This window comes from Ochotona curzoniae, unplaced genomic scaffold, assembly GCF_017591425.1.
Source record: "Ochotona curzoniae isolate NIBS_2020 unplaced genomic scaffold, NIBS_Ocur_1.0 contig_50, whole genome shotgun sequence".
In the NCBI taxonomy this organism is placed as follows: domain Eukaryota; kingdom Metazoa; phylum Chordata; class Mammalia; order Lagomorpha; family Ochotonidae; genus Ochotona; species Ochotona curzoniae.
The window spans coordinates 10,177,417-10,197,998 of record NW_024466446.1 but is presented as its reverse complement, the minus strand read 5'-3'; the positions used below and the strand labels follow the sequence as shown (position 1 = coordinate 10,197,998).

General features: G+C 47.5%; 1 protein-coding gene across 2 annotated transcripts in view; it reads left to right on the top strand.

Annotated features, from left to right (window-relative positions):
- DOCK8 (dedicator of cytokinesis 8) overlaps positions 1-20,582 on the top strand; it is a 173,512-nt gene that overhangs the window by 50,374 nt on the left and 102,556 nt on the right. For both annotated transcript variants that reach the window (XM_040988913.1, XM_040988914.1), the window contains 4 exons: positions 1,643-1,818; positions 3,984-4,055; positions 15,329-15,446; positions 19,420-19,632. In XM_040988913.1, coding sequence (XP_040844847.1) covers positions 1,643-1,818; positions 3,984-4,055; positions 15,329-15,446; positions 19,420-19,632 — 579 coding nt within the window. The remainder of the gene's footprint in view (positions 1-1,642; positions 1,819-3,983; positions 4,056-15,328; positions 15,447-19,419; positions 19,633-20,582) is intronic.

Sequence of the window (20,582 nt, the reverse complement as noted above, 5' to 3'; positions counted from 1 at the left end):
CTTCGCAATCAATGCCTTGTTAGTTGTCGCAGGGAAGTAGGGGTTGGTATTCCCGCCCCCCCTCCCCCATGGTTGGTATTACTGCAGGGTTTGTGGCTGGCTGACTTGGTCTGCGTACAGATGGTAACCTTGGGCAGAGTCCAACAGTACCACCGCCTGGCTTGACATCCCACCTGCTTCCTGGATGCCTTGTTCCCTGCTGCTCCCTGTTCTTTCATTCCAAACACTAGGACCGTGTTGGTCTTCTTGGCCAACTTCCTGGCCGCCTGTCAGAACCAGGACAAGCGTCTCTGATCTGGTCTCCTTCCATCTCGCTTTGCTCTCAGCTGCTGAAGAGCCTCCTGCTGTCTTCTCTTCTGGTGTGATTGTAAGTCAGCCACCTTCAGCCATCCCAGACAGGGGGCGGAACCAATGATGATCGCTTAGTTCTCAGCTTCGTCTTTGCTCCCTAATGTGAGTCATTTGTGCCAGGGCTGGCAAAGGGGGGGGAGGGGACCCAGCAAGCCCTGTTTCCATTCTCGGGTTTTATTTGCTTCGGGCTCTCCAACAGCACTTTGTTGCCCCACTGCAATTTGCAGTCTATACTGGTGTATGGTTTCAAGGGTTGGAAAAACCGGTTTTGTCAGCTCCTTTCACATTTCTCCTTGTCTCCTGATTCTGGGATGTTCTTCTGTTGGTCCATGGGAGGAGGGGTGGAGCTGGACAACAGTACCCCTTACACGGAGTCTGCCATAAGTAGCCACTCCATACCATTGCAATAATGCAGAAGAATATTCCTATACAGATAGTGTTTATCTAGGAAACTCATATTTCCTTAAGGCATGTTTCCTGTCTTTTGGTTTCACAGATGGGCAGTGTATTGATCTCATTGGGGACTGATGACGGGTTGCCAACTTTTTTTATTGACCAACGAAAAACAATTTTGTAACTTACCCTCTGTTTCTCTCATTTCCTTCGTTCCGTCCCCTCTGCCACCGTGGAAGGCTAAAAATGAAAGAGCCAGGAACAATGAGTAAACTTGGAGAGAATTTAGCAGATTGCCCCGAATCTGCTCATGCAGCTGCAGTCCAATGCCAAGTGCACCCAGGCCAGCAGCTGTGATCCCAGCAGCATTTGGAAGTCACCAACGCCGAGGGTCTTAGCTCCCTAGTCTGACTCCCTGTTAGCTGTGATTCTGTACCGCGTGCTTCCAGGAACCAGTGTGTAGCGCCCCCCTCAGGCCAAAGGCAACACTGGCCCACACACTCAGCCAGAGCAGTGTTGAATTTGCCTGAGCTCCTGGAAATCTCTCTCTAGTTCTCTCCCTCCCTTTATATTTGGGTAAATAAAACGTGGCCTCGGAGAGCTTTTGCAGGAGAGATTCCAAAAATTCAGCAAAGCCGTGCCATCTCACTGCAGATCTCCTCAGGATTCCGCATCTCCATGCAATTAAGCGGAGAAAAAATTCCGCCTTGGGGTGTGATTTTAATTGCTCAGTGTGTCCTGACTTGTTCCTGGCCGTATCCCTGCTTCCGAGTCTGACAGCTCCTCCAAAGAGCCGCTTGCATGTAACGCGCCTAGGTTGGAAGGAAAGGGAAGGTGCTGGGACTGGAGGGGGGCGGACTGCGTGGGAAACTCCTTCGCCTTGGTTTTCCTCTTGCAGCCTCAGTTTTATGACCCCGTGGAGCCGGTGGACTTTGAAGGACTTCTGATGACACACCTCAACAACCTGGATGCTGAGCTGGCCCGGGAGCTGGGAGACTTCACGGATGATGAGTTGGATGTGGTGTTCACGCCAAAGGAATGCAGGACTCTGCAGCCCTCTTTGCCGGAGGAAGGGTAAATTGCGTTCTTGAAACATAGCTGGGATTGGGACTTTGTGACTTTTGATCAGTACGGGGAAGTTGGCCTGCGTCTGTCCCTCTTTTAAAAAAGAAACAGGATCACTGCAGGATGATCACCCAAGACCATGATGTAGGTATGCAAGATTTATTTTATTTTTGTGTGAAAGGTAGAGTAACAGGGAGAAGAAAAGTGAGAGTGAGAGAGAGAGAGAGAGAGAGAGAGAGAGAGAAAGAGACAGTCTGTTCCCCTCTGAATGACTACAGTAGCCAGAGCTGATTTGCTCAGAAGTCAGGGGGCCAGGAACTTCCTCTGGGTCTCCCATGGAGGGGACAGAGACCCAAGGACCTTGCTGCTTTTCCAGGCCAGATGCAGGGAGCTGGATCAGAAGTGGAGCAGCAGGGACATGAACCGGTGCCCAGATGGAATGCCGGCACCAAAGGTGAAGGGTTAGCCTACTGTGCCATTCCAGGGTGCATAGTTTTAGAACTGATTTGGCCAGAGGCTTTGAAAAGCCACTTAGTAACTGAGCTGAGCTGACAAGGTCCAGAATGATGAGAGAAGCTGTAAAATGAGCAGGCTGTGGAGCAGGGCTACACCTGCGCCAGCTCAGGGAGCTCGGGCGAGTCACATAGCCTCATAAAGCCTCAGCACCTCCAATGTCAGGTCCACTGCACCTTGATGGGCAGCCCACTGTACACTGGGCACTATAAAAAAAAAAGATTCAGCTCAAGTGTTTTTTTTTTTCTGGAGAACTGTATAGCGTGGATATGTTCAGAGCTACAGTCTCCATTGTGGGTTTATCTCTGTGTTGAAAAGAGTGATCATGAATGGTTGGCATCAAACCAACTGTGGACTTTCGTCTAAATGCCACTCCCGGTGTTGCCGATGTTCGGAAGCTTGGTGTGAACTTTTATTTGCTTTCCTTGTAAAAGCAGAATTGAAACTCTCTCCTTCCTCCGAACATTTGCAACCCTGTTATCTTCCCCAGAAAGTGCACAAAGGTGGTCAACGCTTTCTTCATACCCCTGCAGTAACCGACTGTGCGTTGAGGAGGTTGTGAGTTACACGTGGCCGAACGCTTTGCTGTCTGTTCAGAGCATCCTTGCCCACGTTGGAGACTGACAGCGTACCCACTTCCGCTCTCCCTGGGAGAAGCTTTTGCTCGTTGCCAGTTCATTCCACGTAGGCACAGTCTGTTACTCTCAGCCTTCATAAGACAAAATCGGTGGTGTAATTATCTTCAAATACGACCAGCATCTTGGAAAAACTCCTTGAAAATACTTGTAGAGAAAGGAGGACTTGCGGGGATGGAGTTTTGTTCCTCACGTCGGTTTTTGAAATAAGATTGGCTCGTGCCCAGAATTTCTCTCTGCCACATTTAAACAGCCTCTGAATCCGTCCCCGCAACCACCCCTGTGACTTTGATTCCCAACATAAAAGCTTTTCTACAGCTAACGCAGAAGAAGCTACCATTATCATCATGAAGGCAGACAGTCGTTGAGTGATGGGCTCAAAAAATCATGAGATAAAGCTGAGCTTTGGGCGGTCAGGGCCCAGAGACCCCCGTGTCTAACTTTTACATCAGATACTTTCAGCCAATCCACAGGTGGATAGAGTTATGTCAAGACTGTCACTTAAACAGACAGCATCTCTCACACAGGCACACACTCCTTAAGCAGGTACCCCGGGGTGAGTTATTGCCAACCAAAGCCACCGGCTGGGGAATCCTCAAACTCTTTAAGACAACTGTTCTCCCTGGCGCATGTGCAAACACTGTTACCCCTGAGCCAAAAGTATGCCCAAATTACTTCTGCGAGGAGTAGGTGTTTATACTTTGTATTCTTGCCTTGTGATGGATGACAGCTCTTTCTGCCCCTCTTGTGTCAGAATGCCTGCAGGCACTCCGAGATGGGTCTGGTTGAACAGGATTCTCTATAATAAAATCTACAAAGCATTAAATGCGAACATGTTTGTCTCACGAAAGTAAAAAAAATGTTACTGCCTCAGGCATGCTTGGGAAGAGGGCTGAGAGTTCTGGAACATTCTCTTCGGTATGAACTTGAAGCTCCCCCCCGCCCCGGGGGGAGGAGGCTTCTGGGTGTGACAAGGATTGTTTCATTACTATTAATACATTTTTGTTTGGTTTTCCTCCTCCTTAGGGTTGAACTGGACCCTCACGTCAGGGACTGTGTGCAGACTTACGTTCGGGAGTGGTTCATCGTGAATGGGAAGTGAGTTAACTTTTCCCTTTTTTTTTTTTTTTAAAGATTTATTCATTTATTGGAAAGTCAGAGATACAGAGAGGAGGAGAGACAGAGAGGAAGATCTTCCATCCGATGATTCACTCCCCAAGTGAGCGCAATGCTATGCCAATCCGAAGCCAGGAACCAGGAACTTCTTCCGGGTATCCCACATGGGTGCAGGTTCCCAAAGCTTTGTGCCGTCCTGGACTGCTTTCCCAGGCCACAAGCAGGGAGCTGGATGGGAAGTGGAGCTGCTGGGATTAGAACTGGCGCCCATATGGGATCCCGGTGTGTTCAAGGCGAGGACTTTAGCTGCTAGGCCACGGTGCCGGGCCCATGTTGTTAATTTTTTATGAACAGTTTTTTTGGGGGAGTTTTGTGTTTATAGAAAGTGTGAACAGAAAGTACACAGAGCTGCCCCCTTCCCCGCTGCCTTCCAGCATTTACTCCTATTTTAGCACCTTGTTTAGGAAGTCACAATTGTTACAAGTGATGAGCCAATGCTGATACAGTCTTTACTATTAATTGTATCTCATATCATTTATCTGAGTGGTTTTTTGTGTGTGTGAATGAGTTTGGGGGATTTTTAACAAATGCACGATGACACACATTTGTCATGATCTCCGGCAGCATATGTATTATATATTTTTAAAGAATTATTTATTTTAATTTGATTGGAAAGCCAGATATACAGAAAGGAGGAGAGACAGAGAGGAAGATCTTCTGTCTGCTGATTCACTCCCCAAGTGGCTGCAACAGCTGAAGCTGAGCTGATCCGAAGCCAGGAGCCAGGAGCTTCCTCCAAGTCCCCGGACGCCGTCCCAAGGCTTTGGACCATCACAAGCTGGGAGATGGATGGAAAGTGGGGCGGCTGGGATTAGAACCAGGGTCCATATGGGATCCCATGCATGCAAGACAAGGACTTTAGCCACTAGACTACAGTGCCGGGCCCGCAGCATATATTTTTACTGAGCTAAGATTCTCTGGACTGTCTTGTTCGCTCCTCTCTCCCTCTCTGCTGGGAACCTTTTTACAGTCTCTATAGTTGCTGCAGGTCCCTCTGTGTCTTTTTTGTCGTGTAGAAGATCCTTTCCTTTTATCGCTAAATGATCTTCTTTTGAAAGGATTTGCCACAGTTTATCCATTTCCTTATTGAGCAAGAGTTACATTTTAAACATAGAGAATAGAGGCGTGTCGTTTTACTTTCATTCTGATTAATCCCTTGGGAGGAAAATAACCGAGCTGGAAGTTGGCCTCTGATTCCAGGGTCACTTTTAAATTTGGGGAGCAGGACAGGAGTTGCTTGCCGGCTTTCCGATCTGCTGAACCGATGGAATGTTTGGTGATGACGTCATGAGCTCCGTCCCGCTGCTCTCCACAGCATTCATTCTCATGAGAAGCATCTGTGTGTGTGTGTGTGTGTGTGTACACGCACGCCTAAGTATGCTGGCCAACAGGATGGAGACTTCCGGCAGACGGGGGCACACCGCACTCCAGGCACATCAGAGAACATCAGATAAGACGAAGTGTGTTGAAATTCTAATAGCCACACCCTTCTTTATAGCTAGTACCAGTTCTCTGAGACAAATAAGGAATGATTGAAAACTGGGTTTTATCCACTTCCTGGAAGTGTGCCATTGCATTTGCCTTCTTTTGGAATAATGGCTCCGTGCATACTATTTACAAATAATATGAGGAGGAGAGGGCATTGCTTAAATAAAGTCAAAGGAAATTGAATGATCGTCCATTCTCCGTTCTAAGACAAGTGTAAAATAAAGTTTCCTAGGCAAATAAGGTTCTGCTATACTGGGAACAACAACAAAATTCCAGAACAAGTTGTTATGGAATTTTTAGAATGGTAAAATTAGAGTTACTTTTTGGAAGTTAAAACTTCTTTAAAAAAAACCCCTCTAAGTGGGCACAATAAATAGAAAAGTCCACATTATTATGTTTGGTTTTGGATTTATTTTCTATTTGGGGCACTTTATTTTTTCATTCCCCATGGCAACACAAGGCGCTTGGAATTTTTTTTTTCTCTACACAAACTTAAAAGAAACCAAGAATCTTTTTTAGAATATTAATGATCAAAATGATGGGAAACACATCAAAAGCTTTCATTATGGATGGATGACCACCACTAATATTTCATGTGTGGCTTCTGTCATACATTTCTTTTTATTTATTTATTTATTTAAAAGGCAAACTTTTTTTAAAAGATTTATTTTTTTTTTTATTACAAAGTCAGATATACAGAGAGGAGGAGAGACAGAGAGGAAGATCTTCCATCCAATGATTCACTCCCCAAGTGAGCGCAATGGCTGATGCTATGCTCCCACGCGGGTGCAGGTTCCCAAAGCTTTGGGCCGTCCATCCTCAACTGCTTTCCCGGGCCACAGGCAGGGAGCTGGATGGGAAGCGGGGCCGCCGGGATTAGAACCGGCGCCCATATGGGATCCCGGGCGTGCAAGGCGAGGACCTTAACCGCTGCGCCACGATCCGGGCCCGATGAGCTCTTTTTGTTACTGTGGGTCACCCCATAATCATTGAGCCGGTTTGAAGTATGAGAGGATTTCCTGTTTTTCAATGTTATACTTAAGCGCAGCAGCATCTGTGTCATTGCGACTTTGGAATCAATGCCCAGACAAGGAGCTTGGGTCTAGGTGTGTGTGTAAATGAAGTGTTCGCTGACGCAGTGCATGCACGAGTCCTCAGGAATACCGGATGTTGTTGGATAGCTTGTAAAAAGGCTTGTTTGTGCACATTTCTTTTTATTATTGGATTTAGGAACTTTTTTTTTTGCACATAGATTTGTTTTTCAGAAGCTGTGATCTATGTCTTACTGTGCTTGTTCGTGGAATGGATACATCTCATTTTTTGTCTGGTCTTATTTATCTTTTTTAAAAAAGATTTATTTATTTATTGCAAAGTCAGATATACAGAGACGAGGAGAGACAGAGAGGAGGAGAGACAGAGAGGAGGAGAGACAGAGAGGAGGAGAGACAGAGAGGAAGATCCTCTGCCTGATGATTCACTCCCCAAGTGAGCGCAACGGCCGATGCTATGCCGATCCGAAGCCAGGAACCAGGAACTTCTTCCGGGTCTCCCCCGTGGGTGCAGGGTCCCAAGGCTTTGGGCCGTCCTCGACTGCTTTCCCAGGCCACAAGCAGGGAGCTGGATGGGAAGTGGAGCTGCCAGGATTAGAACCGGCGCTCATATGGGATCCCGGCGTGTTCAAGGCGAGGACTTTAGCCGCTAGGCCACGCCGCCGGGTCCGTCTTATTTATCTTTAGAAACACTTTTATTTGTATAAAATATTAGCCTTTTGGCCCTATGCTGTTAATTCATAATAGGCCTTTCATTCTCTGAGTATTTATTTATGGAGTCTGATCAATGTTGACATCGTTCTTACGATGTTTAACAGTGAGTTCAGTATCATGAAGTAATATTGCAGGATATGCCTGTATCACCGTGCTGCCCAACTGACCAATGATTTACATTGGACCTGTGAGCAAGACACAAGTATTACATGCAGAGGGCAGGGGGTGGCGAAGATAGCTGAATTTCAGCAAAGGCTGGCATTGTGCTGCAATGGGTTAAGCCTCTGCTCGCAGCACTGGCATCCCGTGTCAGGTGCCACTTCGAGTACCAGCTGACCCAGCTGCCTGCTCATGTGCCTGGGAAAAAGCAGATGTTCCACGTAACTGGGCTTTTGCCATGCCTTTGGGAAACCCAGATGGAGTCCCTGGCTCTTAGTTTCCACATGCTCCCAGTCTGGCTGTGTTGGGACCATCTGGGCAGTGAACCAATAAGTCAAAGATCTCTCTAAATATGTCTCTCTCTCTCTCTCTGTCTCTGTCATTGCTTTCAAAAAAATGAATCTTTCAATGGAAATGCAAGCGTCGATTTCAGATCATCAGTATATTTGTGAAATGAACATTTGTGGTGATCCCCACACTCAAACTTTAGGAGCGCTGCTTCTCATTCAGCCTAATTAGCGCTTCCAAATGAAGTGCGCTCTTGCGAAGATGTTGTTCGCACGTGACAACACAAGGTATTAGCTACTCTTACAGCACTTACCAAATAGCAGGGACCAGAGAAAGCTCTTGCATTTGCGCAGCAAAGCAATTGTGGGACGTTTGCCTCCCCCTAAAGGACCATATTTTATGCAGCCACTTTGCCTGCCGTGGACCATGTATTTGTCATCCGGAACTGTGCAAACATTGATTAATCTCATGTCCTTTTTGTATTCCTTGATTATCTCCTTGATGATATGACACTGCTCCTTAGCATGCAGAGATGGGTTTTTATGCCCTTGCTGTTGCTGGTGATGGCTTTGAGAGAAGCGAGGGCTGCTCCTTGCCCTCCCACTCCCGTCATTCCGCAGGGCATTTGCCACTCACGCTTGGTGATTGAGCTGTTTAAATCAGACACAAAGCGTTATCCGTGCAAGGTAGAGGACAGTTGAAGCTTTTCTTTTTTAACTTCCTAGGAAAGGATTTAATAAAAACATAGACTGCTTGATCTAGGGGAAAAAGAATTTTTTTTTTTCTTTTACATGTCTGTGTTACGTAGACTGGAAGACTTTTTGAGAGAATTCCTTGCTATCTTGGATGTCCACTACACCAAGTGCGTTGTCTTTGCTCTAAAAATAATAGTATTTTTTTCTCCATGATCTTTGAAAATGACCTTTGGTTTAGAGGTGCCACGATGGTTTGTTTACTACTTATTTCCATATTTTTGGACCATTTGTTGAAGATTGATATTTGATGGTTTCCTTTGGGTGATATTATGAATTATTTTCCACATTGCTTTCTCTTTTTTTTTTTTAACAGATTTATTTTATTTTTATTGGAAAGGCAGATTTATAGAGAGAAGCAAAGACTCCAAGAGAAAGATCTTGGCATCCACTGGTTCACTCCCCAGTTGGCTGCAATGGCTAGAACCGAGCAGTTCTGAAGCCAGGAGCCAGGAGCATCTTTGAGTCTCCCTCACGGTTATGCAGGGTCCCAAGGCTTTGGGCCGTCCTCTGTTGCTTTCCCAGGCCACAAACAGAGAACTGGAAGGGAAGTGGAACAGCCCAGACATGAGCCAGAACCCATATGGGATCAAAATGAGGATTTAGCCACTGAGCCAAGGCGCCAGGCCCCCACCCCCCCATCATTTTCTCTCTCACTTTCTCTAAATGAGCATAAGGACGATTAACTTTACAATGCTTTTAGCATCTTGGTGAAGAGTTGAACTCTTCAGTAATTACTTGCTAATTATTTGGGGGATGTTAGCCGTAGTGACAAAGAAACGGTCCCTAAGTGCCGTGGGCAGCATCATAAACACCCCTGGACTCCATCTTTCATCCTAGGTAATTAAGGTGATTCTGAAGAAGGTCATGGTCAAGGAGAGGTGGGATATCAAGGATTGGAGAGTATCAGCTGTTTTATTACTTTAGATTTGACTCCCAGTGAACTGGTAAACAATTAAAATTCAAACACATGAATGCATATAATTCAGTTACTCCCCAAACACCATAAAAATGTCTCCCTGATCAAGAATTGTTTATTATGACATGCGTTTGTTGCTGTCAAGGTGCTTAGCAAATCAGGATCCACGCCTTACCGGGGAGAGAAGGGAGGTGGGGGGAGGGCAATGCAAACCAGCTGTAGATGCCCCTGGGCTGGTCCTAAACACCCGTGTGCACAAACCCAGGCCCACTCAAGTCCAACTGAAAGAACTGAGGAAGCCCGGCCGAGCCAGAGGAATCACTTCCTCCCCTGAATTTTTATTTATTGCCTGTTTGGAGGAGATTGCATTTGGGAATCCTAATGCTTGATGGGAGCCAGACTGGCATCTTTGCCCATCAGCGACAGAGATGTAGATGCTTTGGGACCGTGAGAGACTGAGGGGTACAAACGGGAAGGTAGGTGTTTAATATGAATGAGAGCTCAGACGAGATGGGGCGCGTTCAGGGTGGTATGGCTTATAGACCATAATATGAATGAGATCTTAGATAAATTCGAGTCTTGGCCCCTGATCCACGGGAGTTCCTCTGTAGTGTCGTCTCGTGGTAGGTCTTTGAGGATGAGCTTCTTGTACCCTCAAGAAGTACCCTCTTGTACCAGCAGACTGGTGTCGCTCAGCACCTCTGAGTCAAGTGGGAGGTGGAACCAATGACTCAGGTGTCTGTGGACACAATAGTGCCTGCACAGCAATTAGGGAAAGGATACATGGCTGATTGAGGGAGCCTGAGGGGAATCGTAGTAAGTAATCTTTGCTACAGCGACAGACACTTGACGGATTTTCTTTTTCTTTCGTTTTGAAAGAGTATAAAACTTTTGGACCCAGCACAGTAACCTTGTGGCTCAAGTCCTCACCTTGCACACATCAGGATCCCATATCAGGTTCTAATCCCGGCAACCCCGCTTCCCATCCAGCTCCCTGCTTTTGGCCTGGGAAGGCCTTGGGACCCTGCACCTGCATGGGAGACCGGGAAGAAGCTCCTGGCTCCTGGCTTCGGATTGGCTCACTTTCAGCCGTTGTGGCCACTTGGGAATGAACGAGCAGATGGAAGATCTTTGTCTCCCCTTCCCTCTGTAAATTTGACTTTCCAAAAAAAAAAAAAAAATCTGAGAAAAAGCATAACGCTTTTGAAGTTGCAGGTGTCATCTGAAGAGTAACTGCGGGTCTGATTACCCATCACCTTGAACGTTTCAGTGTGAAGTTGTTTTACACACAGACATCCCTCCATTATAATCGGTGTGGTACCATCATACTCAGATTAACTCATCGTTATCACTGAATCCCACCCCCCCATATATCTCAGGAATGTCCTTTCTTGCAGAGGGATTCACGTCAAAGTCCTCTGTTGAATTTCAATGTCACGTGTCTTGAATCTTACTTATTCTACGCTTGTTTCTTTTAAGTTTCCTTCACTTCTGTGACCTTGAGGTTGGAGGCCAGCTATTTTGCTTAAAAGGCTCCTCCGTTTTTGGTTTGACTTGTGTATATACACCATTTATCCACAAGCTTCCCCCCCCCCTTTTTTCCGGTTCATTGTATCAGGGTTGAATTATAGTTTCATATTTTGCTGGATATGCTAGGACTAATTTCCATCACTTATTTTGATGTGCAAATGGTGCTGTTTGGCACGCGCAGTCTCTTCGACCAAGAGTGCCCTTTGCTTTGTTGATTCCCTCCTGTCTCTAACAGGCAAGGGCTGGGCCAGGTAGAAGCCAAGAGCCAGGAGTTCAATTGTGGTTTCTCACCTGGGTGGCAGGACCCTGAGGTCCTTGGTTTGTCACTGCCACCTGCTCAGATGTGCTTTATAGCAGGAAGCTGGAATTGGGAAACGGAGCTGGGACCTCAACTCAACACACTGACATGGGGATTCAGGAGTGCAGGTGGCCTCTTTAACACCAAGCAGCTTACCCTTGGTCGTGTGCTGCACGCATGGCCCCAGCACTGTGTGGCCGCATCCTTGCCTTCCTGGGATATCCTAGGATGAGCCTGTCCTGCCCTTTGCTCAGCCCTGAATTTAGTCATTTCCTTGAGTTGCCCTGATTGTGTGTTGGAGGCACATGGAGCCAGATGGAGCCCTGGGGTGTGCCCCTTTGTTGCCCCCTTCTGTGCCTCAGCAGGCAGAGATCAGAAGTGGGTGCTGATGCGTGCCGATCCAGTAGTGCCTCACCATATTTATTCTATTTTTTTTTCCTTTCCGTGTTTTTAACTCCTTTGGCTAGTGAACCAGCTGGCTGCCGTTGTCCTTCATGCAATTTCTGACTTGATGAAAATCGCCCGGATCAGCCACTGTCTGCACTTTCGCTCCAGCCTCATGCAGCCACCCTCCTCCTCTCCTATCCTGGCTGTGTGCCTGGCTTGGTCCTCCTGCCCCGTGGACCCTCTGCAGCTTACACGGACACTTACTGCCAAACCAGCCCTCCATAGCACACTCTTGCACCCTGCCTGGTGTCTGGGCTCCGACGCCTCGTGGCAGGCTTACCCTACACACAACTCAGGCATCGTCATCGCATGCCAGGCGACGCCAGGCCGGGATGCCTTCCCTTCTCTCACGTTTACGGTTCTTGTTCTCCGTGTCAGTTGGAACTTCAGGTTCCCATGTTAGACATTCTTAGTCACTGGTCACCCCAAGAATGGCTGATGTGTTCTGATGCACCGAGTGGTTTCAGCCCAGGAAGGAGAGAAAAGAGCGAAGGGGTGCAGGTTGGTCGAAGAGGGAAGGAAGAGGAACACACAGCATTTTCTGATCTTCAGATGGACGATTCCCTCTTTCCATATTTGGGGAAAGTGTGGCTTGGTGTGAACATGTCACTTTTACCTGGCTGTTAGCCAGCGTGCAAGAAGCCGGCCTCCCAAGCTCTGTTGAGCCTCTTGGGTCTCCTCCAGAAGCCAGCATCTGCCTGTTCCACCACGGTCTCAAAAGAGAGCTCTGTGGACAGCTGGACGTGCTGCAGAGAGACGCCAAATGGACAAGCACAGTGCGGGAAGAAAGGGAGTGCAGTTCTGGACGCGATTGGCGGGGTCTGCTCATAAACTGTTCCCGACGCGATTGGCCGTGCCTGTCCATGAACAGTTCTGGACGCGATTGGCCGTGCCTGTCCGTGAGGGCAGTTCTGGACGCGATTGGCCGTGCCTGTCTGTGAGGGCAGTTCTGGAAGATCTTCCGTCTGGTGGTTCACTCCCCGGAGGTCACAGTGGCCGGAGCTGCACCCAACCGGAACCAGAAGCCAGGAGCCTCTTCCGGGTCTCCCACGCAGGTGCAGGGTCTCAAGGCTTTGGGCTGTCCTCGACTGCTTTCCCAGGCCACAAGCAGGGAGCTGGAAGGGAAGCGGGGCTGCCGGGATTAGAACCAGCGTGCAAGACGAGGGCTTTAGCCACTAGGGATAGTATATCAACTTAGGAAGATCTCCTGGAATCTGCTGCTACGCCTGTCTCTGTAAAAGGTGTGAGGCACAGAGAGAAGTGACTTGAAGGTGAAGAAGGCAGGCACACATGGTGTGTGTGTGTGTGTGTGTGTGTGTGTGTGTGTGTGTGTGCGCGCGCGCGCGCGCAGGTTGTGTGTCCGTGAGAGAGAGATGTTCAGTTATAACTAATTCTCTCTGAGAATGAGCGCACTTTGTTGCAGTAGATGTGGCCCTGGGTGCTGAGGCTGCCCTGCGTGTGCCATGCGCATTCTTTGGCTTTTGGCTGGTTTTTATTTCCGTGGCCCTGGAGGTTTCTCTGTAAAAAGACCTGTGATGTAGAACTTGCCCTTTTGGGGCCAGATTCTGAAAAAGGTCAACAGCAGACGGCGGCGTGGCGAGTTTCGATTTTAACCCACTGGTTGCCTTTCAAAATCTGAGGATGAATTGATGTTATTAAATTCTTTGATCATTTTTCCCCCTACCTTTTTTTTTTTTTTCTGAAAGCATAATCACTGATTCAGTGTGCTGTCATTTGGGACAATGTAATCTCAGGACATAAATTATTTCTCTCCTTTCACCTCTCCCAGTTCTTGTTTTAGCTTTTAATTTACCGTCTCGATCTGAAAGGGAGAGAGAGAGAAAGAGAGATCTTCCATCTGCTGCTTCACTCCTTCACATGCGAGCAGCTGGAGTCAGGGACCCAGCATCACATCAGGGTCTCGCTTGTGGTGGCGGGAACCCTGCACAGGTGCAAAGATGCGAAGGCGCAGGAAGCAGGATTGTAAGCGGAGAAGCTGGTCATCTAAATGTGGGACAAGCGCCTTCTCTCTCTACTGCCCCCTTCAGGATATTAAATATGACTTACAGGAAAGCCACAAGCAAGTCAGTTGTATGCTGGGAACCCAGCACACACATCTGTGTTACTGCCTAAATTTATAGGATTGAGAAGGGATTATGAATATTCTTAACTGAGTAATAACCATGAAATTAACTACTTGCCACGAATTTATATTGACACGCTTGCGTGGTCTTCCAGCGCGTAAGAATCCCCAAATGACAAGGTTTTGTAGAATGTTTTGCATGACCTTTTGTATAAATGTTTACTCGTTGTCTTTGTCCCGCGTACACCTTAGTATTCGTCCTGCTTTTTCTTTTGTCAGTTTCCCAGTTGGGTCAGCGCTCCTATCAGTATAGGTTTGGGTCGGGGCAATTCAGGTGACCGCAAGGCAAAGATGACCCGTTATGGTAAACCTCAACTTGAAACAGCCACCAAACTGATCTTGTCTCCTTTTTTTCATCTTTTCTGGGCTGCATCTTATCTCCTTTTACAAGAGAACGCACTGCTTGCCTCTGAGCAAAATGAAATGCAGGGAGGAGAGAGCTGTCGTCCCCCCCCACACACAGGATGCTAAGCCAGCCCAGCCTTTCCTGAACTCCTGCCCTCCCGAAGAGTTAGAAACTCTTTATCGGGCTCATTCTGACAGCTCTCCCCACATTTCCAGCTGTATCTGTCTGTCATTTCATCTGCCGGACCATTCCTAACCTCATTTCAGGTCCCAGCTGGCTCAGTGGTTTCTCTCGCGTGACACGGAATCAAACAAAATGGGTGCATGCTTGTACACCTGCCATTGGAGTGTGTTTCTCCAAAACTCTTCCAATTCGGGAGTGCACTCATCTCTTTCTGAAAACTTGTATCTGTTGCCCATTTCATGATAGTCGGATTCCTGCAGCGATGATGCCGCATGCTGTAGGTTGTGTGCATTTTCCGGAAGTGTGCATTTTCAGGCAGTTTTATGGAGTTCATTGAGTTCATTGAGAGCATCACTAAAGTTTTTGGTGGATGAATTATTCGTTTCTGCTTTTTCTTTTTCTTTTTTTTTTTTTCAATGACATGCCCTGTCTTTATGCTTTGTTCTTGGGAGCGGTGCCAGGGAAATCAGATGGTTTTATTTTCGTCTTCAAACGCTTTCCAGTTGCTGCTTCTGCTTCTTGCAGTCTCTCACATTAGGGTCGCCACTGAGCCTCAATTTGGAACCAAATGCCCTACAGCCCAAGTGACCACACCTCGCGAGCGGCATTTTCCCAGGCCGCTCCCGGCCTTTAATTAGGAGCCAGACAGGAGGCAAATTTGTATCTCATTACACCATCGCCTTGTGTTCCGCCTGGTGCATAATCGCTTGTGAGAAATTACAATTGGTCCTCTCTCTCTCTCTCTCTGAAAGCTCTCTCTCTCTCAGTACCAAGCAAATATGCTGCAGCCGTTACGTTCATTCTTTCTAATCTCATGCTTTTGTCTCTGTCTTTTTTTTTCCTCCCCGTCTCCAAATGAAACCATACCAACCGCAAAAGGAACCAGGAAAGTTCAGACGCTTGCAGCTTTAAGAAGACTGGCTCCCGAAAAGAAATCTGTCTTCAGAAACAAACTTTTGAATCAGAGACTGTGGAGACTGCTGAACCCACCGCTCAGGTATTTCTTAGCGACAAACACGGTCCCCTGGTCACAGGGCCGCTCTGCCCAGGGCATGCTAGCAACTGGTAGGAGGGTGATGAACTCCGGCCTTGCATCCAATGAATTTTGTTTCCAAACTTTTTTTATTTTGGTACCTGCAGAAACTATGTCACGAAAGTCTCAGGACTTCGCCCCGTTCCAGGAAGCAAGAGTGCTCCTACGAACTCACTCATAAACTGAGAATCAGATGACTCGCTGTGCACAAAGATTTAAAACAGTTCCCGTCGCTCCTTGTGCCCAGCCAAACCTGGCTTGTTTCATGCGTGTAGGGTTTACTTTTGCAAGATAAAAGGAGTCATGGAGGCTAAGGTTAGGATTTTGTAGGTTTCTAAGGAAGCAAGCAGAAAAAAAAAAAAAAAACAGGACCACAGAGTGACAAATTAGAGAAGATTATCGGGCAGTGCGCAGCACCCTGCTAGGATGAGGTAAGCAGCTGCAGGGAGACCCACATCCACCGGGAAATGGTGGATTTGAACGGACAGAAGGCGCGCCCTTGTCAGTATGTACTGTCCACAGAGAGGTGTGCCATAGTTGGAAATGTGGCCAGACAGGGCTCCTGGGAGGAGAATTCTCAGATTGGAAATGAACTATTTGGGCCCTGTTTCGCCAGGGTGTTTGAAATGTACTGTTTGTGTCCCTGTGGTCCGGCAAGTACCCGCTGGTAGTATTAATGGTTGTATTAAAGTGTGAATATGCTTAACATTCCTAAAATAGACTCTTAATAAGTTTTATATCATATATATATTTACCAACATCACATTTTGAGGCTAGTACTATCCTATAATTGAGGAAACAGAGAAGTGTGGCCAAGCTTGGGCAAGACTTGTAAACTTCCATAGTTCCAGTTTACAGGTATTCTTATAACACAGGCATCTCACCACATTGAAGTAATACTCATTTTTCAAACAACACAATGGCACCAGTCAAGCTAACTTGCCTCGAGGGAGATGCCATAGATGAGCCAAGCTCCAACCCAGGGCGGAGGGAATGCAATGCCAGGTTGCCTCACTCTGCGAGGGATTGTGCCCACGTGGCTTTGGCTCCATCTGCTTCTCAGCCTATGTGATGGATAGCTCCATGTTTTTGTTTTTTTTTTTTTTTTTGTATTCTTCAGACGAACTACACTAGGTATTTCAACAAGAGAAATTTAACATAGGTGAATGAAGCAGATCGTACAGGGCTGAGAAAAGTTGAGGCCATGGAAAAATGCCCGCTGCAGGAAACAGCTCGCCCGTCTGGGGCTGGAGACTAGGAAGAGCTTGGCATCAGAATGCAGTGAGGCCAGAAGAGAGGCAACAGAACAAGGCAGGGGGCGCTGCTGGTGCCAGCTGGTGGCAGGGGTGTGGCTGACTCTCTGAGGAACCTGACATCCACCTGTCAGCTGATGTGACTGTGTGTGTGAAGGAGTGCAATGTTATCTTTCTCTTTTAGTAAATATATTCTTTTTTGATAACCACATACCATTTTATTGTGTGAAAAGATCTGCAGTCTCTTAGTGCGTCCTCGGCGGGGCGGTGTTTAGCCTGTTTCCGGTATCTTGTTATTGCGTGTGGATGCCCCTTACATCTGTGTCCAGTTACATGCCCTAAGAATAGATTCTTAGACATGAAAGAATGAAATTGTTTTGCATTCAAAGGTGTTAAGATTCATAAGATTCTTGACATATACACACATGGAGAGCGACAGAGTATGAACTCTGTGCTTGAGCATGCTACTTGGCATCCTTTTATTTTGACAAATTGATTTATTGAGTTCGGTGTTTGTTGATTGATTGATGCGTGAGCTGGGACACAAGCTCCCATCCGCAGCCTGATTCCTGAAATGTCTGCAGTGTGTGGGGTGTGGCCAGGCTGAAGCAAGGAACTGCAAACTCCACCCGAGTTTCTCCGCGTGGAGAGCAGGGATGCTAACTTGAGCCGTGCACCTGCTGGTCTCCGGGAATCCGTGAGATTGGGAGAACAGAGCCTGAACCCCCACGCAGACATTGTTAACGTGGGATGTGGGGGGGCTCTTGGCCCTAGTGAAAGGGACTAGAGGAAAAAAAAATGACTGCTCCTTCTCCTTGACATCCTTAAAAAAGGAAATCTTGGAATCGAACTGATTTTTCCACCTACTTGCTTCAATTTCAAGACAAACAGCAGTGTTGATAAAGTGTTAGTATCGAAGGTTATCAGCACACAGAGGTTAGGTACCCTTTATGATGCAGTAAAGCAACTTTTTATGAGGTAGCTAGATGTCATAAAATGTGAGAATAAAGAACAGAGGGAACTTGAACAGTGGTTTATTCAGTCCTAGATTCTGGAAGCCCATTTCACCAGAAGCTTTGTGCTGTTTGTTGGTGCCCCACCCACGGCCTCTGCACACGGCGTGGGTCACGTTAAATACTCCTCGCCAAGTCTCTGATCGGGCACGTGGTGCCCAGTTGCTGGGACATTGCAATCAAAATAAAGGAACCATTTTGTGAATGATGACCCTTTGAAACACACTGCAGCTGGAAGGCAGAATAGCAAATATTTTCTGTCTCCCTTTTTCTTCCCTCGCTCCTTTCCCTCCGTGTGTGTGTGTGTGTGTGTGTGTTTCTACGACTGTTAACTTCACACCCTGTAGGAAAATGTCCCTCACTCCGACTTCTCTGCCTTTGGAAACAGAACTCCAGCTTTGGGGTCTATACAGTTGGTTCTGGAGACTCCTCCCAGATCATCTTCCTTCCCAGTTAGGCTTAGCCTTGCAGACTGGAATGCGGCCTGGTTTCCCGGCCCGGTCTGCTTACTGTCACACCACATTCTAGCTTGGCATGGCTCGTGTGTGGTCACATAGAGACTCGGCTCCCAATATGCAGAGAAGAGCAAGCCAACTGCCAGTTTCTCCACTCTGGTTTAGCTGCATCCCACACGAGTTACCTATCTCCCTGGAGGGCGGTTTAGTCTTGGGCTGGGAAGCTAAGACAGACTTCTTGTCCAATGTCCAGTTTGTCTAGAAAATTCTCTGGGGCCCAAGATTCTGTAGAACAACATTGGGAAGATAAGGAGACATTCCCCATTCTTTAGTTGTCCTTTTTTAAAAAAAAGTTTTAAAAAGTTTTTCACAGACACATAGAACCACAGGTACTACGTAGTACCACGTAGTACCTGTGTCATCTGTAGTCACCTGCAGTACAAAAATCCAGGAATCTTGTTTCTATTCAACCATAACTTGGGACCCGCTGATCAACCTTGTCCCATCTCTCCCTTCTCCCCTCTGTCCCCAGCCTCTGTAACCACCATCATGCCCTTTGCTTCTATGAGATCAACTATAAAAAAAAAAAAAAGATTTGTTTATTTATTCACTTCATTACTCAAAAGGAAGAGTCAGGGAGGAGGAGAAGCAGAAAGATGGAGAAAGAAGAAGCTGCTGGTTTGCTTCTCAGATAGCTGCACCCAGCAGGTCTGGGCCAGGCTGAAACCCTGCTCGCACAGGGCAGCAGGCGCCCAGCTCCTCGGACCATCATCCATTGTGTTCCCAAGATTCGGGTCAGAAGTGGCAGCAGGGCCTGGAAGCCACACTTGGATGCAGGATGCCAGCCTTCGTAGCGGTGGTTTATCACTTCGTGCCACAATGGCAGCCTTTTTAGATCCACTTTCTTAGAGTCCACGTGTGAGGGCGTGCGGCGCTTGTCTTTCTGTGCCTGGCCTATTTCCTTTAGCAGGGTGACCTCCGCTTTCATCTCTGTTGCTGCCAGTGCCAAGAGTTTCTCGCTCTTAGTGGCGGAGAATCAGCTTGCCTGCATGTAACACACTTGACCCATGCGTCAGTGGGTGGACATTTGGGCTGCGGCCATGTCTTGTCCCTAAATAGAGCTGCAGTGAACGTAAGAATGGTGTCATATCCTTCAGATGTGTCCTTGCTTCTCATCGTATGCGCACTCTCTCCCTCCCAATATGTTGTCTCCCAGACGGCCCCCCGCCACCTGAACGTGCTGTGTGACGTGTCCGGCAGAGGCCCCCTCACTGCCTGTGACTTTGACCTTCGCAGCCTGCAGCCTGACCCGCGGCTGGAACACCTTTTGCAACACGTGAGCTCCGAGGACTTTGAGAAGCGGAATGAGGAGGCCCGGAGGACCAATCGGCAGGCCGAGCTCTTTGCTCTCTACCCATCAGTGGACGAGGTGGGTGCGACCGCGTCCCCATCAGAGAATTTGCGAGACGCTGCAGAGCCACGAGGAAGGTGTTTCTGGTCGCCTCCAGCTGTTGTACCATCCTTGAGGCGCAGGTGCTTCGCTGCGTGATTTCCAGGGGCTATTTCTTTTCATCAAGACAAGTCTATGACACACTAGACCCGATGCCTCATTCCCTAGATGGAACGCCGATAAAAGTAACAGCTAGCAATTCTTACCATACTCTTCCTTAAAAATATTTTATTTATTTGAAAGGAGGGACATCAGGGAGAGAGACAGCCAGGCCTTCCATTTGCTGTTTGACTCCTCAGCTGGCCACAGCAACCGAGGTCAAACTAATAGCAAAGCCAGGAGGCAGAAACACACTCTGTCCCGGTCCCTGACCTGGGTGGCAAAGGCCCAGGGTCTTGAGTGACTGTCTGCCACCTCTGAGGCACCTTGGCAGGGAGGTATCAGTAAAGTTAATTGGCTTGATCAAATCTTTCTCTGGGGCCGAGGGTGATGGCTCAACGGCCCAATCCTCACCTTGCAAGTGCCAGAATCCCATATGGATGCCAGTTCATGTCCTGGCTGTTCCACTTCCATTCCAGCTCACTGTTTGTGACCTGGGAAAACAGTGGGGTGGCCCAAACTTGGGATGCTGCACCTATATGGGAGACCACAGGGAAGTTCCTGACTCCTGGCTTCAGATTGGCTCAGCTCTGGCCACCATTGCCATCTGGGGAGCAAACCAACAGGTGGAGGGTCTTTTTCTCTGTCTTTGCTTCTCTCTGCAAATTTGATCTGCCTTTCCACTAAAAACAAATCTTTTTTTGAAAAAATTCCTTCTACAGTATATACATAGATTAAAAATCTTTCCTCAGTGTATGTCTAGATTAAAAACATCATACCTGTTAGTAGATGGTTATTATTAGTCAACAAAAAATAGATTTTTAAAATTA